Raw genomic sequence first — 12,879 nt, forward strand, 5'->3', positions numbered from 1 at the left:
TCTCCGTCCGCCGCCTGGTCGCTGCCACCCGCCAGCTCGGCCTTGAGGCGCGGGGACCGGGCAGCGCTGGCCGCAGTCCCTGCCCACCCGCGAGCCATGGCCCAGCCAGGCGAGGAGGCTCCGTCCAGGCCCGAGACCGCGGTGCAGATCCGCGTCGCCATCCAGGAGGCCGAGGACGTAGAGGAGCTGGAAGAGGACGAGGAGGGGGCGGAGGCGCGGGGCGCGGGGCGTGGGGCGCGGTACCTGAGCCCCGGGTGGGGCAGCGCCAGCGAGGAGGAGGCGGGCCGAGGACACAGGTAGGCGCAGGTCCACACTGCGGGCTTAGGGAAGAGGAGGTACGGGGGTACGGGGTCCTCTGTGTCGGAGAGGAATGACTTGGGGAGCCAAACAAACAACTTGGCGAGCTCAGGGGACTTGAGGGAGGCAACCCTGTGGCTGTGGGAGTGAGTTAGAACCAGCCTTTGGTGGTTATTAGAGCCCCAGCCTGCACTTAGCTAACTGGAGCTAGGCTCCCAAGGTCGATGGTGGGGCTCTGAGGGGCCTGCATGTGGCTGATATCCAAAGCGCTAATATGAAGCCCTCATTGGGGCATCTTTGCCACCTCCTTCCCACTGAGAGCTCACGCATTGATGCACAACATGGTTTAGTTTTCCCCCCTGAGCTTGGGCCACCAACCCGTCTTTTCAAGAGATCCCACACAGCCTTCACTGCCATGATCTCTTATCTCCCTGTCCCTCCAGAAGGCTTCTCCGTATCTCCAGGTGGTGGGAGGCCAGTGGCGGTTACACTTGCTGCTGGGAAACCCCCCCAGGAGCCATGTCCTGGTGTTCTAGAGGACTCTCAGTTAAGGGTTTGTTGCTGGCATCCTCCTCCGCTTCCTCTGGGAGGCTAATCCCATTTTCATGCGGTCTTCCCCGTCTGATTTGTACACCAGCAGCAGCATCATCTTGTGGGCTCCTTGGTGATGAGTGTCTGGAGCTTGTTTAGCACCTGTCTAACCTTGCCTCTGGCCTCTGAGCTTGGCCCTCAGTCAGACACTTCAGAGTGTTTCTGACTAACACCCAGGTCCTTCACGTCTGGGGTCTTCTTCTTTCGTGGAGAAGAGCTACAGTCTGGAATTTCCATAGAGATGGGAGTGAGCAGAAAAAGAACTCACAAATTCTGGGAAATGCCACTTGGCATTTATGAAGAGCCTTCTTGTTTCTGGAATTCTGTGCACATGCTTTTTGCTGTCATGACTCTACAGGGTAATTTCCCAGCACACCCGTGGCTGCTTCATTGGAAGAATACTAAACTCAGGAGTGTAAGGATCCTGGGGCTGGAGCCATCCCCCATTGCTGCCTAATACTCTTCCAGTGGGACCTGTCAGGACTTTGAGGCCCCTGTATTCCAATCAACCAAGGTAGTGACAAATCAATTCCAGTGAAGCCCAGACTAACAGTTTGGGGTAGGGAGGCTGTACCCTAGTATATGATGCAATAGATATATCAGCACTTTATATACTGTAAAGCTTAGTTCATTTATTCCGTCAACTCTGTGCTCAGTATTGAAATTATAACAATAAAAAATTCTTAGTCACTGACCTGCAGCAGCTCACGGTTTTGAGAAGAAGGTGGCCACTTACTCAGATGATTTCAGGGGTCATAATAAAATAGCCCTGAGTGGTATATCTTTCTGACTTCATGTGCCTGTGACTATGGGAATCCCCTCCCAGGGGAAGGGAAAGAGGATTCAATCTGTATGCTCAGCAAATTATTCAAGAAGCTGTACTCTATGAATCAGGATTGGAGGGAAACTGATCAATAACCTGGGTTATGCAGATGATACAACCTTGCTTGCTGAAAATGAGGAGGACTTGAAGCAGTTGTTGCAGAAGATCAAGAAATGCAGCCTTCGGTATAGATTGCATCTCTGTATCTAACAAACCCCCAAAGATTCCTACCACTGAACCAAAACGTAACATCATGAAGGATGGAGAAGAGATTGAAACTGTTAACTTCATTTTACTTGGGTCCACAATTAACACCTTTGGTACCTGCAGTCCGAAAATAAGGAGACAAATTGCACTGGGGAAGCCTGCAGTTAAGGACCTCTCCCAATTACTGACGAGTAATGATACAAGTTTGAGGACTAAGGTGCATCTTGCTGTGCATCTGTGAGCTGGACAGTGAATAAGGATGACAGAAGAAGAATTGATATCTTTGAGCTGTGGTACTGGAGAAGAGCACTGAACATTCCAAGGACGGCCAAGAGAACAAACAGATATGTCTTGGAGAGGGTGCAGCAAGAGTGCTCTTTGGAGGCAAGAATGAATGATGAGGCTTCACCTCACATACTTCGGGCATGTTGCTAAGAGGGGCTATTCCTTGGAGAGGAACATGATGCTGGGAAAGGTGGAGAGTCTGCGAAGGAGAGGAAGACCCTCAACCAGGTGGATTGGTACAGTGATTGCTACAATGAACTCTATAGGGTTAGGAAGTGTGAGAATGGGACAGGATAGGATGGGGTTCAGATCCATTGTTCACAGGGTCACTATGAGTCATATTTGTCTCACAATGGCACCTAATAACATCAGCATGGGAAAGAGTGGTCCCCTGACCTGGGAGCTTAGATTGTGGGATTGTGCTATTACCTGTTGTCATTGAGTCCATTTGAACTCGAGTGGCCATACAGAGTAGAATTGCCCCAAGGCTGTAAATCGTTTTTTTTTAATTATTATTAAATTTTATTAGTTTTAGTGAACATTTACAGAGATTTTGGGTTTTCATTCATTCATTGTTGCACTGTTTTCTCTACCCTCCTCTCCAGTTTGTTCTTCTTCCCCCACCCCCCGGATGTCTGTTTTAATTGTCCATTTGCCACAGTGCTTCTCAAAGCCAGTTCTGATTAATCTCCTTTGTCAATGTGTCCTTTGCCATTCCCTATCTCTCCTCCCTGAGAGAGACTTCACCCTGATTCATAAGGAAAAGGGGATGGTGTATTCTCTTAGCTACTTCCTGCTGAAAAGGGACACTGTAGGTTTCAGGGTGAAGATCTTCTCTCACTACTCTAAAGGGCCCCTTTGGCAGTAGGAAACACATAGACTATTATGGAGATTGATTTTGGAATTTAGATTCACTGTTATCAATTGTCCTTAGCCATACATGTTCATATCCTTTAAGATGTATCATGGAAGTGTTGCAGCCTAGAAGATACAAATTTAACTAACAAGTTAAAAGTACATGAGTCAAAAAATAAAAAGCAATAATATTCCGAGTAGAGGTTCTAATAGTGGCACAAGTCAAGTTACAGAGGGAAGGTGGTTCTTACAATAAAAGGCCTATAGACTAGCACTTTGTCTATTATAGTGTAGAGGTTAGGAACCACAAGATGTAGAGGCTCAGCTGTCATTTATGGTTCTTAAGTCCTGGAGCAAATTCCATCTACCACTGGGTTGTTTTACAACTCAGAAGTTCGAATTCAAGGTAGAGGTAAAGTAAGGAACTGCTTATGAGGTTTTCTGTCCATTCAAACAACTAAGAAATGGTGAGAAGAGTTGGGACCTGGCTGTAAATCTTTAAGAGAGCAAATGACTATATCTTTCTCTGTAGAAGTGGGGTGTGTGTGGGTGTGTGTGTGTGTGTGTGTGTGTGTGTGTGTGTAAACCACTAATCTTTTTAATAGGAGACAAATGCTTAATTACCACCAGGAATCTTTATACTGTTGGGGGGAAAACCCCAAAACAAACCTCAGACTTAATTGCCATTGAGTCAGAATGGACTCATAGCTGACCCTCCAGTGAATTTTCATAGACTGTAAATCACAGGGGAGGAGATTGCCTGTCTTTCCCCCAAGAAGCAGTTGGTGGCTTCAAACCCCTTGTCTTTGGGTTGGCATCAGAACGCTTACTCATTAGGCACCAGAGCTTACTGTACCATTGTTGTTGTTAAGTATCATACGACTCATAGCAACCCTATGAACAAGAGATCTGAACCCTGTGCTATCCTATACTATTCTCATAATCCCTAACACACTTGACCTTTGCTGCAGTCACTGTCAGTCCACGTGGTTGAGGGTCAACCTTTCTTTCACCATCCCTCCCTCTTTCCAAGCATGATGCCCTTTCCAAAGAATAGCTTCTCCTAGCAACATGCCCAAAGTTTGTGAGACAAAGCTTTGCCCTTTTTGCCTCCAGGGAGCATTCTGGCAGCACCTTCTCCAAGACATACCTGTTTGTTCTCTTGGCCATCCATGGGATATTCAGCACTCTTCTCCCACACCAGAGTTCAAAGGCATGAATTCTTCTTCTGTCATTCTCATTCATTGTCCAGATGTCAGATGCATATCAAATGATTGGAAAGACTGTGACAAACCTTAGTACTCAGACTAACATCATTGCTCATCAATAATTTGGAGAAGTCCCTGACTGCAAACTTTCCCAGTGAAGTATGTCTCCTGATATCCTGACTGCTGGTACCAAAGATATCAATTGTAGATCCAAGTAAGATGAAGGAGTTCACAGATTCAATCTTTTCTCCATCTGTCTTGATGGTGCTTACAGGTCCAGTGGTAAGAATTTTTGTTTACTTGATACTGAGATGCAATCTATATTGAAGTCTGTGGCCTTTGATCCTCTGCAGCAAGCAAGTCCTCCTTGATTTCAGCAAGCAACATTGTGTTCTTTGAATAATGAAGGTTATTAAGGAGTCTTCCTACAATCCTGATACCACATTCCTCTGTATAGAGTCTAGCTTCTCGAATAATTTGCTCAGCATATAGATTGAATAGATAGGGAGAAAGGATACATCACCTTGACGCACACCTTTCCTAATTTTAAACCATTCAGCATTCCCTTGCTCTGTTCTCACAATAGCCTCTTGATCTAGATATAGGTTCTGTACCATTAGCAGAGACTTTGTTAAAATAAACAAAGCTTGGGCCTAGGAAGTTCTTGAACTTCAATACCGATGGGCTTCTTGACCTTGGTCTCACTTCTAGAGCTTCCCTTCTCTCTCAGCTCTGTCAGCTTGAGTTGCACAATATTCAGTCTCAGACTGCTCACTGGCATACAGAAAATCCTTCAGAGTGGTTGAGCTCACAGCCTAGCTGGCAGGGATCCAGAGCACTAGGGGATCCAGTAAAGAATAGGATCCACATTGTCTCTGCTTGGGCCCGGTCTGGCACAGAGGCCTGTGCAAGCATTTCACAGCTCCTGGAGTCTAGAGAAGAAAGCCCTGATTTTGGAATCTGGCTGTTAGATTCACATCATCCTCTCAACTCAGTGTTTTCTTCCTTGCCTCTCAATGCTTCATCATTCTCCAGCATTAGTGTCCTCTTCTGGCTCCCTGAGCACACGGCTTACATGCCTTTGTACTCACACTTCCATGTCACTCTGACAGTGGATTCTGATTCTGGAAACCATGGGTTAGAAAACAGTAGAACTGCTCTATAGGAGTTGCACAAATGTTAAGGGCTGGACTACTAGCCAAAAGGTTGATGGCTCAAATCCACCTTGAAGCTCCTTGGTAGATAGGCCTGGTGATATGCTTCTTACAGTTCACAGCCTTGAAAAACCTATGGAGAAGCTCCATCCTGCACAGTATTGGGGTTGACAGGAGTCAGAATTGACTCAAGGACAACGGATAACAACAGTAATCTTTATGGGAAACCTTTTCCTGAGGTGCCACTGATCAGGTTCGAACCACCAGTTAGCAGTCCAGCTCAAACTGGAGTAAGCCTTTGAAATTTTGCTACCTCTTCTCTATCCTCACCCCTCACCCCACCCCAGTTCCCATTCGAAAGCTACATTTGTTCTCTTACATCTGTGTTACAGTACTTTGTATGGTCTGTGTCCAGCTCTTACCGTGTTTTTAATTATGTAAATTTTTTTCATGGAAAACATGAATTTCATGAATTCAGAGACCATGCCTGCTCTGTTCTCATGTAGCCTCATCACCCATCACAACACCAGTACTAGCACAGTGGGAGCTCTCAGTATTTCCTGAATAAACGCATACCTCTGTCTTTGCATTTACTTTTTCACTGAGCGGAGATATGTCTCTCTCCTTCATTAAACAGATCCTTCTAGAGAGCAACCTTCCTTTGTATTTCCAGTTCTTAACCCAATATTTTGCTTATGACAAGGGGGGTAAGGAACAAATGAACACTAAAGAAAATATCTTTACAGCCTTTAAATGTTTGTAATTCTCCTCCCATATTCACTGAAAAGGTGTCTTTCTGTTTATTCTTAACGTTTTAATGTCTTCCCTTCATTCACTTAAAAAGTGTCATTCTGTTTATTCTTATTTTATTGTTGTTGTTGTTACCTGCCATCAAGTCAGTTGCAACACATAGTGACCCTATGTACAAGAGCCCTAAACCCTGCTCTATCCTGTGCCAACCTCACTGTCTCCTACACATCTACCCCTATTACCCTGGTCACTGAATCAGTCCATCGCATTGAGGGTCTTTTTCTCTTGTGCCTTCCCTCCACTCTCCCAAGCATGATGTCCCTCTCCAAGGACTGTTCCCTCCTTGCAACATGCCCAAAGTATGTCAGATGAAGCTTCAGAATCCTTGCCTCCAAGCAGCAGCCCGGTTTCACCCTCTCCAGGATGAACCTATTTGTTGTCCTAGCAGTCCATGGTATATTCAACACTCTTCTCCAGCACCACAGCTCAAAGGCATCAATTCTCTTTCTGTCATCCCTAGTCACTGTCCAGCCCTCTGACACATAGCACACAATTGTGAAGACTATGGCCTGGATCAGGCACACTCTAGTCTCCAGCCAGATGTCATTGCTCTTCAGTACTCTGGAGAGGTCCCTGACAGCTGACCTTCCCAGTGCAATTAGTCTCTTCATTTCCTGGCAGCTCGTACCAAGACTGTTGATTGTGGAACCAAACTAAAACTGTTAACAATCTCAATCTCTTCACTATCCATAATGATGCTGCCAATTTGCCCTGTGGTGAGAATCTTTTCTTGAGGTTGAGCTTCAATCATATTGAGACTGTAGTCTTTGACCTTCTGCAGCAAGTGCTTCAGGTCCTCCTCAGTTTCAGCAAGCAGGGTTGTGTCATCTGCGTAACGCAGGTTGTTGATGAATCTTCTTCCAATCCTGATGCCACATACCTTCTCGTACAGCCTATTGTCCTGGATCATCTGTTCTGCATACAGATTAAAAAGGTATGGAGACCAAATAAAATACATCCCTGGTAGACACCCTTCCCAATTTTGAACAAACAGTGTCTCCTTGCTCTGTTCTGACGACTGCCTCCTGGTCCAAATATAGGGTTCACATAAGCACAATCAAATGTTCTGGGATTCCCATTCTTCTCAGAGTCAACCATAGTTTGTTGTGATCCACACAGTCAAAAGCCTTTGCATAGTCAGTGAAACTTAGATAAACATTCCTCTGGTACTCTCTGCTTTCACCTAACATCCTTCTAACATTAGTTATAATATCCTACTATCATGGTCTCTTCTAAACCCAGCCTGTACATCTGTTGACATATTGACCCAGTTGTTTTTGGATAATTTTCAGCAGAATCTTGCTTGCATGTGATATTAATGATATTGTTTGATAATTTCCACACTCTGTTGGGTCACCCTTCTTTGGAATGTTCTTCGGAACAAATATTGATCTCTTCCAGTCAGTTGGCCATGTGATTGTCCTCCACATTTCTTGGCACAACTTAGTGAGCACATGCACCAGTCCAAGAGGACACATCACTCTCCTGGGAGACTATCCTCTTGCATTAGCACCTTGCTACAAATGGAAGAGAAGAGGTACTAAGCCACAAGAAGTCAGTCCTGGAGAAGAAGTTCAAGACAAAGGACTTTTTCTCAGAACTGTCTGAGATAGGAAGCCTTCCTGATACTTGTATCTGATAGTTGTACTTAGAGACACTTAAATTCAAGAGATGCGATAAGAGACTGGCAGCAGCATGAGGTGTTCAGAATCATAGAAACCCCAACCGCAGCCATCATATCAAGGGCTGGTTAATGGGAGTGAGGTGTTGAATGGTGTAGGTGGAAGTGGAAAGGGATGCTGGTTTAGTAGGGAAAGGGGTGAATATGCAAGTGGCAAGGATGGGTAGCAACACTGAATCTATCGGTTATTTCTCTAATTGGGTAAATGTCTTTTATTTGCTCCTTTCTGTAAAATGCTTGCCTGTCAGATACTATTATAAAAAAAAAATTCACACAGACTAGGAAGGAGGATTGGCCATCCACTTCTGAAATAACAGGGTTTTGAAAACCCTGTGTACAATAGAGCTTAATTTTTAGCATAGTAATTTTTAAATATAAAATATTAAAGAGTATTTCTAGATCCATCTATCAATCTACCACACTAAATTGTTGTAGAGGAGAAAATTATTAGAGTTCTGTTAGAATAAAACAAGGACGTTTATTGGATAGAAGCATTTCAAACCTGGAAACACTTATTTGCAAAGTAAAGCTGAATGTTTCAGGGTGGTGAGGACATAGCGAGGCTCATAGAGAGAGATGCAGAATGTTCAGGTGTAACTTTTTGGTTGGTTGACAGTTACACAGCTTTATATAATCATTCACAAGGTTATCATGAGACCCCAGAAGTTTCAATTGAAAGATCATAAATATTTTTTTAAAACTTGTTCCAGCCTGCAGATATTTTGGGGCCAGTGTAAATAAGCATTTTATAAAATTACTTTTATGCAGAGCTTAGAGTAGTTATTCTCTCCAAGAACAGGCAAGGGAGTTTCCTGGAAAAGCTTAACCACATTATTGACCCTTTGCTCATTTGCTCGGGGTTGATAAAAAGTTTTCTGAGAGGTCAACTGTAGATAAATAAAGCAGAAATAAGAATAATTTTTTAAAAGAAAAATTAAAATCGTATTTAATTTGGATCTGATTCAACCAATTTATATACAAAACACTTCAAGTGCAGTTGATCTTCTCTCTCACTTTTTTTATCAGGCCACCACCAGAGGGCACAGGTCACATTCACTAACATCAATCACTTGCATACCCATTGTCATCAAGTCAAAATCAACCCATAACTGACCCTCCAGTAAGTTTTTGGAGGCTGTAAATTACATAAGAGGAGCCAACTGATCTTCCTTCTTCAGAGCTGCTAATGACTTTGAACCACTTGCCTTTAGGTTGGCAGTGCCCACTAGTTCTCTACCCAGTGGGATAGCAGAGCTCTGGGCACTGATTACATTTATAGTTACTAGAAGCAACTTTTCTTCCACACAGACTTTGGTTGCATGTTCTGGAATTTTATGTTCTAGTCAATCAAATGTTTGATAAGTGTGTTTCATCTTACTATGCTATTAGGCCTCATCTCCAGGGTAAACTGGTTGTTATCATTGTTAATGTTGCAGACAGGCCCCATTAAAGGAACAATTTGGTTTTTTAAAAGGGCTTACTTAAGGTGCGAAAGCAGCCTCCACTGGAATGTTGATTTTTAAATTTTTAGAAATACTTAATTCTTTGCAATAAAATTAGCTATGTTGAGTATGACACAATCCTGATTGCTGAAACTGAGGAGGACCTAAAGCATTTGCTGAAGAAGGTCAAAGACTGCAACCTTCAATATGGATTGAGGCTCAGTGTCAAGAAGACAAAGACCCTCACCACTGGGCTGATTGGCAGCATCAGGATGGATGGTGAAGAGATTGAGATTGTTCACAGTTTTAGTTTGCTTGACTCCATAGTCAACACTCTTGGCACTGGCTGCCAAGAAATTAAAAGACGTATTGCGATGGGAAAGTCTGCTGTTAGGGACCTCTCCAAAGTACTGAAGAGTAATGGTGTCACTCTAGAGATTAAGGTGTGCCTGACACAGGCCATGGTCTTTGCCATCACTTGCTATGCATCAGAGAGTTGTATAATGACTAGGGAGGATAAAAGGAGAATTGATGCCTTTGAGCTGTGCTGTTGGAGAAGAGTATTGAATATACCACGGACTACTAGGAGAACCCATAAGTTCGTCCTAGAGAGGGAGAGACCAGGCTGCTCCTTGGAAGCAAAAATTCTGGAGTTTTGTCTGATATACTTTGGACATGTTGCATGGAGGGAACAGTCAGTCCTTGGAGAAGGATGTCATGCTTGGGAGGGTGGAGGAACAGAGCAGGAGGGGAAGACCTTCTTAAGGTGGATTGAGTCAGTGGCTGGGGTAATCAGGGTGATGTGTCAGAGACAGTGAGATTGGCACAGGATAGAGCAGGGTTTAGGGCTGTTGTAAATAGGGTCGCTATGAGTCGTAGGCGATTCGAAGGCACATAATGTGTTGAATAAGCATTTTAAGGCACATGTGGCTAGTTTTATAATGAATATAGTTATTATTCGGTGACTAGTTCAGTTTGTAGTATTTAATATGACTGAGATCTGATGCTTTTTGGTAACCAGCTAAAGATGTCAAAAATGGCATGAACAGCCATAGGCAGTATTTAATGCAACCAGTTAGCCTTTGACAGATCTTTGTAATGCTTTATTCTACTTCCCAGAACGAATTTATCTCAGAGCAGTAGGAGGTATTAGCTATAGCTCATACTCCACTTTTGGAACTCAAAGGAAGTCAAGAATGATTCTGTTGTCGAGCACTACCCTGACAAGGGGTTCCAGGGACTTTTGTTGCCCTGTCAGTCTATCTGCAGTATTATCAGTAATTTGAGCCATAGTGGTATGTAAGTTCTAGAAAGAATTTTTTATTTTTAATGTGTATGCTCCTAATCCAAAGGTCGTGTAACCCTGGTATGTCCACTTGCTGGACAGAGGTAACTCATGGTTGCTGTGAAGCCGAACACTGTGACCCTGATGAGTCAAATGCGAGAATGGTTACCCATGGGGGACAGTGTTTGGTGAAGCTCCCCAATTAAAACAAGCTTGAAAGCAGGAGTGGCATCCACTTCCACAATAGCTCGCCTGTGGAAACCCTATGAACCTGGAGAAAGAACAAAAGTTATACAGAAGGTGTGTAGGACTTTCATTCATAGGGTTACTATTAGTCGCCTGTGACTAAACAGCACTTAACAACAACAGCAACATTCCATATGTAGTTCAAAATACTTAAAGAAAAGACCTTCCCATCACAGATCTATCAGCTATAGGATTACCTTTAAGTATATGCTCACTTTTATGTATTAAAAAGAATATTCAAATCACTAGTCTAATATATACTTTCATGGTGAGAGTGGGCATCTAAAGGAACCCCTAAATGACTCATCATGTTCCAATATACAAACAGGGCAATGCTCAAGCATAAGATTTATAATTTGAGCCTGATATGTCTATATAGAAGAAGCTCCAGTGGTGTATGCTGTAGGGAGTTTCACGCTAACCCAAAGGCTGCACCTTCCTGGTGGTTCAAATCCATCACTGGCGCCATGGGAGAAAGGTGGGCAATTAGTTCCTGCATAATTTACAGTCTTGGAAATCCAGTGGAGGATCACGTGTGAATTGGTTCTGAATTGACAACAATGAGGGTGAATTTTGATGTCTCTATAGGGATATTTCGATCTTTCACATAAGAATCCATATCCATATGGAATGCAAATTATTAGTTTTTTGTTAATTTAAATGGAAGAAAGATGGCTTGATAGACTTATTCAAGGCAATTCAGTGTCAAGGAATAATCATAAATAGGCAGTAGTCCCAATTCCAATATTATTGTAAATAGAAATTGGCTCACCAGATATGCAGGAATATTAAAGAAGTTGTTACAAAGATCAATTGCATTAACATGTTAATCATCTGGATGGAAACTGGAAAGCAGGAGAGGAGGGTGTGGGACCCCTGGAAATCCATGAACGAGTTCGTAGCTCACAAAACCTAAATGAACTTCTTTATTTTGTCTCACAGCACAAGGGCATTACAAGAACTGTTGCAAGGGATAGACAACTTTTTAAAAATAAAATCTTGTATAATAGAAGTTCTTCTTTAGTTTCATATTTTGGGAGATATTGATAACTTTTTGTCCCGAGTTTTCATTTGTCTGTTTGAATTTTGATCATTTCTTCTGGTAAGACCCATCCCACTTCAGTGTATATGGTGACCTAAGAATTCAGAATTACAGAAAGAAGAAAGTGAAAGGGAAGTAAATAGGCTTTGTGCATTATTTGTGCTTGCAAATACAAGTAGCTTCTTCCCTTTGAACTAGTTTCAAGTTCCTTGTTAAGGGTTCTGGGGACATCGGGTAAGTTTAATTAGTATGTCTCCCCTATCTGTGAATTATAAATGGCAATTCCATTTGGATAAAAGCCCTTGGCCTGACAAATTGACAGTAGTATCAAGACCAAATAGAAAAATATGTAAATCTGCCAGAAATGCACAATCTGAACAGGATAAAATTGATAAATGGACCTTCCAAAGATTAAATCCCTGTGCATATCAACAACTTTTTCCAGCAGAGTGAAAAGAAAACCTGCAGACTGGGACAAACATTTGGTAGTACCATCTCAGACAAGAGTCTTATAGTGAAAGTTTACAGAATACTCCTGGGTCTCCACAAGAAAAAGACTGATAACCCAATTACAAAATGGGCAAAACACATGGAAGATATTCAAATGGCAAACAGACACATGAAAAAAAATGCTCTCAATCACTGGCAACAAGAGAGATGCAAATCAAAACCACAATGAGTTATCATCTCACACCAGTAACAGTCGCAGAGTTTAACAAAGCAGCAAGTAATAAATGTTGGAGAGGATGTGGCGAAAAAGGAATTCTTATACATTGATGGTGGGATTGTAAAATGGTACAACCATTCTGGAAGGCAGTTTGGTGCTTTCTTAAAAAGCTGAACATATGGAGTGAGGTGGGGATCTTGTTTAATTCTTCTGCAGATAGTTTTCCAATTTTGCCAACACCATTTGTTAAAAAGGCTGTCATTTCCCCACCTAACTGATTTCATCT

General features: G+C 42.9%; 1 protein-coding gene across 1 annotated transcript in view; it reads left to right on the forward strand.

Moving 5' to 3' along the window:
* The first annotated feature begins 96 nt into the window (after nt 1-96).
* The window catches only part of LARP6 (La ribonucleoprotein domain family, member 6), a 39,045-nt gene continuing 26,262 nt past the window's right edge, over nt 97-12,879 (forward strand). Inside the window, exon 1 of the mRNA XM_006888344.1 lies at nt 97-296. Within this exon, the coding sequence (XP_006888406.1) occupies nt 97-296 (200 nt within the window). The remainder of the gene's footprint in view (nt 297-12,879) is intronic.

This window comes from Elephantulus edwardii, unplaced genomic scaffold (genome assembly GCF_000299155.1).
Source record: "Elephantulus edwardii isolate Elephantulus edwardi_28Jun2011 unplaced genomic scaffold, EleEdw1.0 scaffold00066, whole genome shotgun sequence".
Classification (NCBI taxonomy): Eukaryota; Metazoa; Chordata; class Mammalia; order Macroscelidea; family Macroscelididae; genus Elephantulus; species Elephantulus edwardii.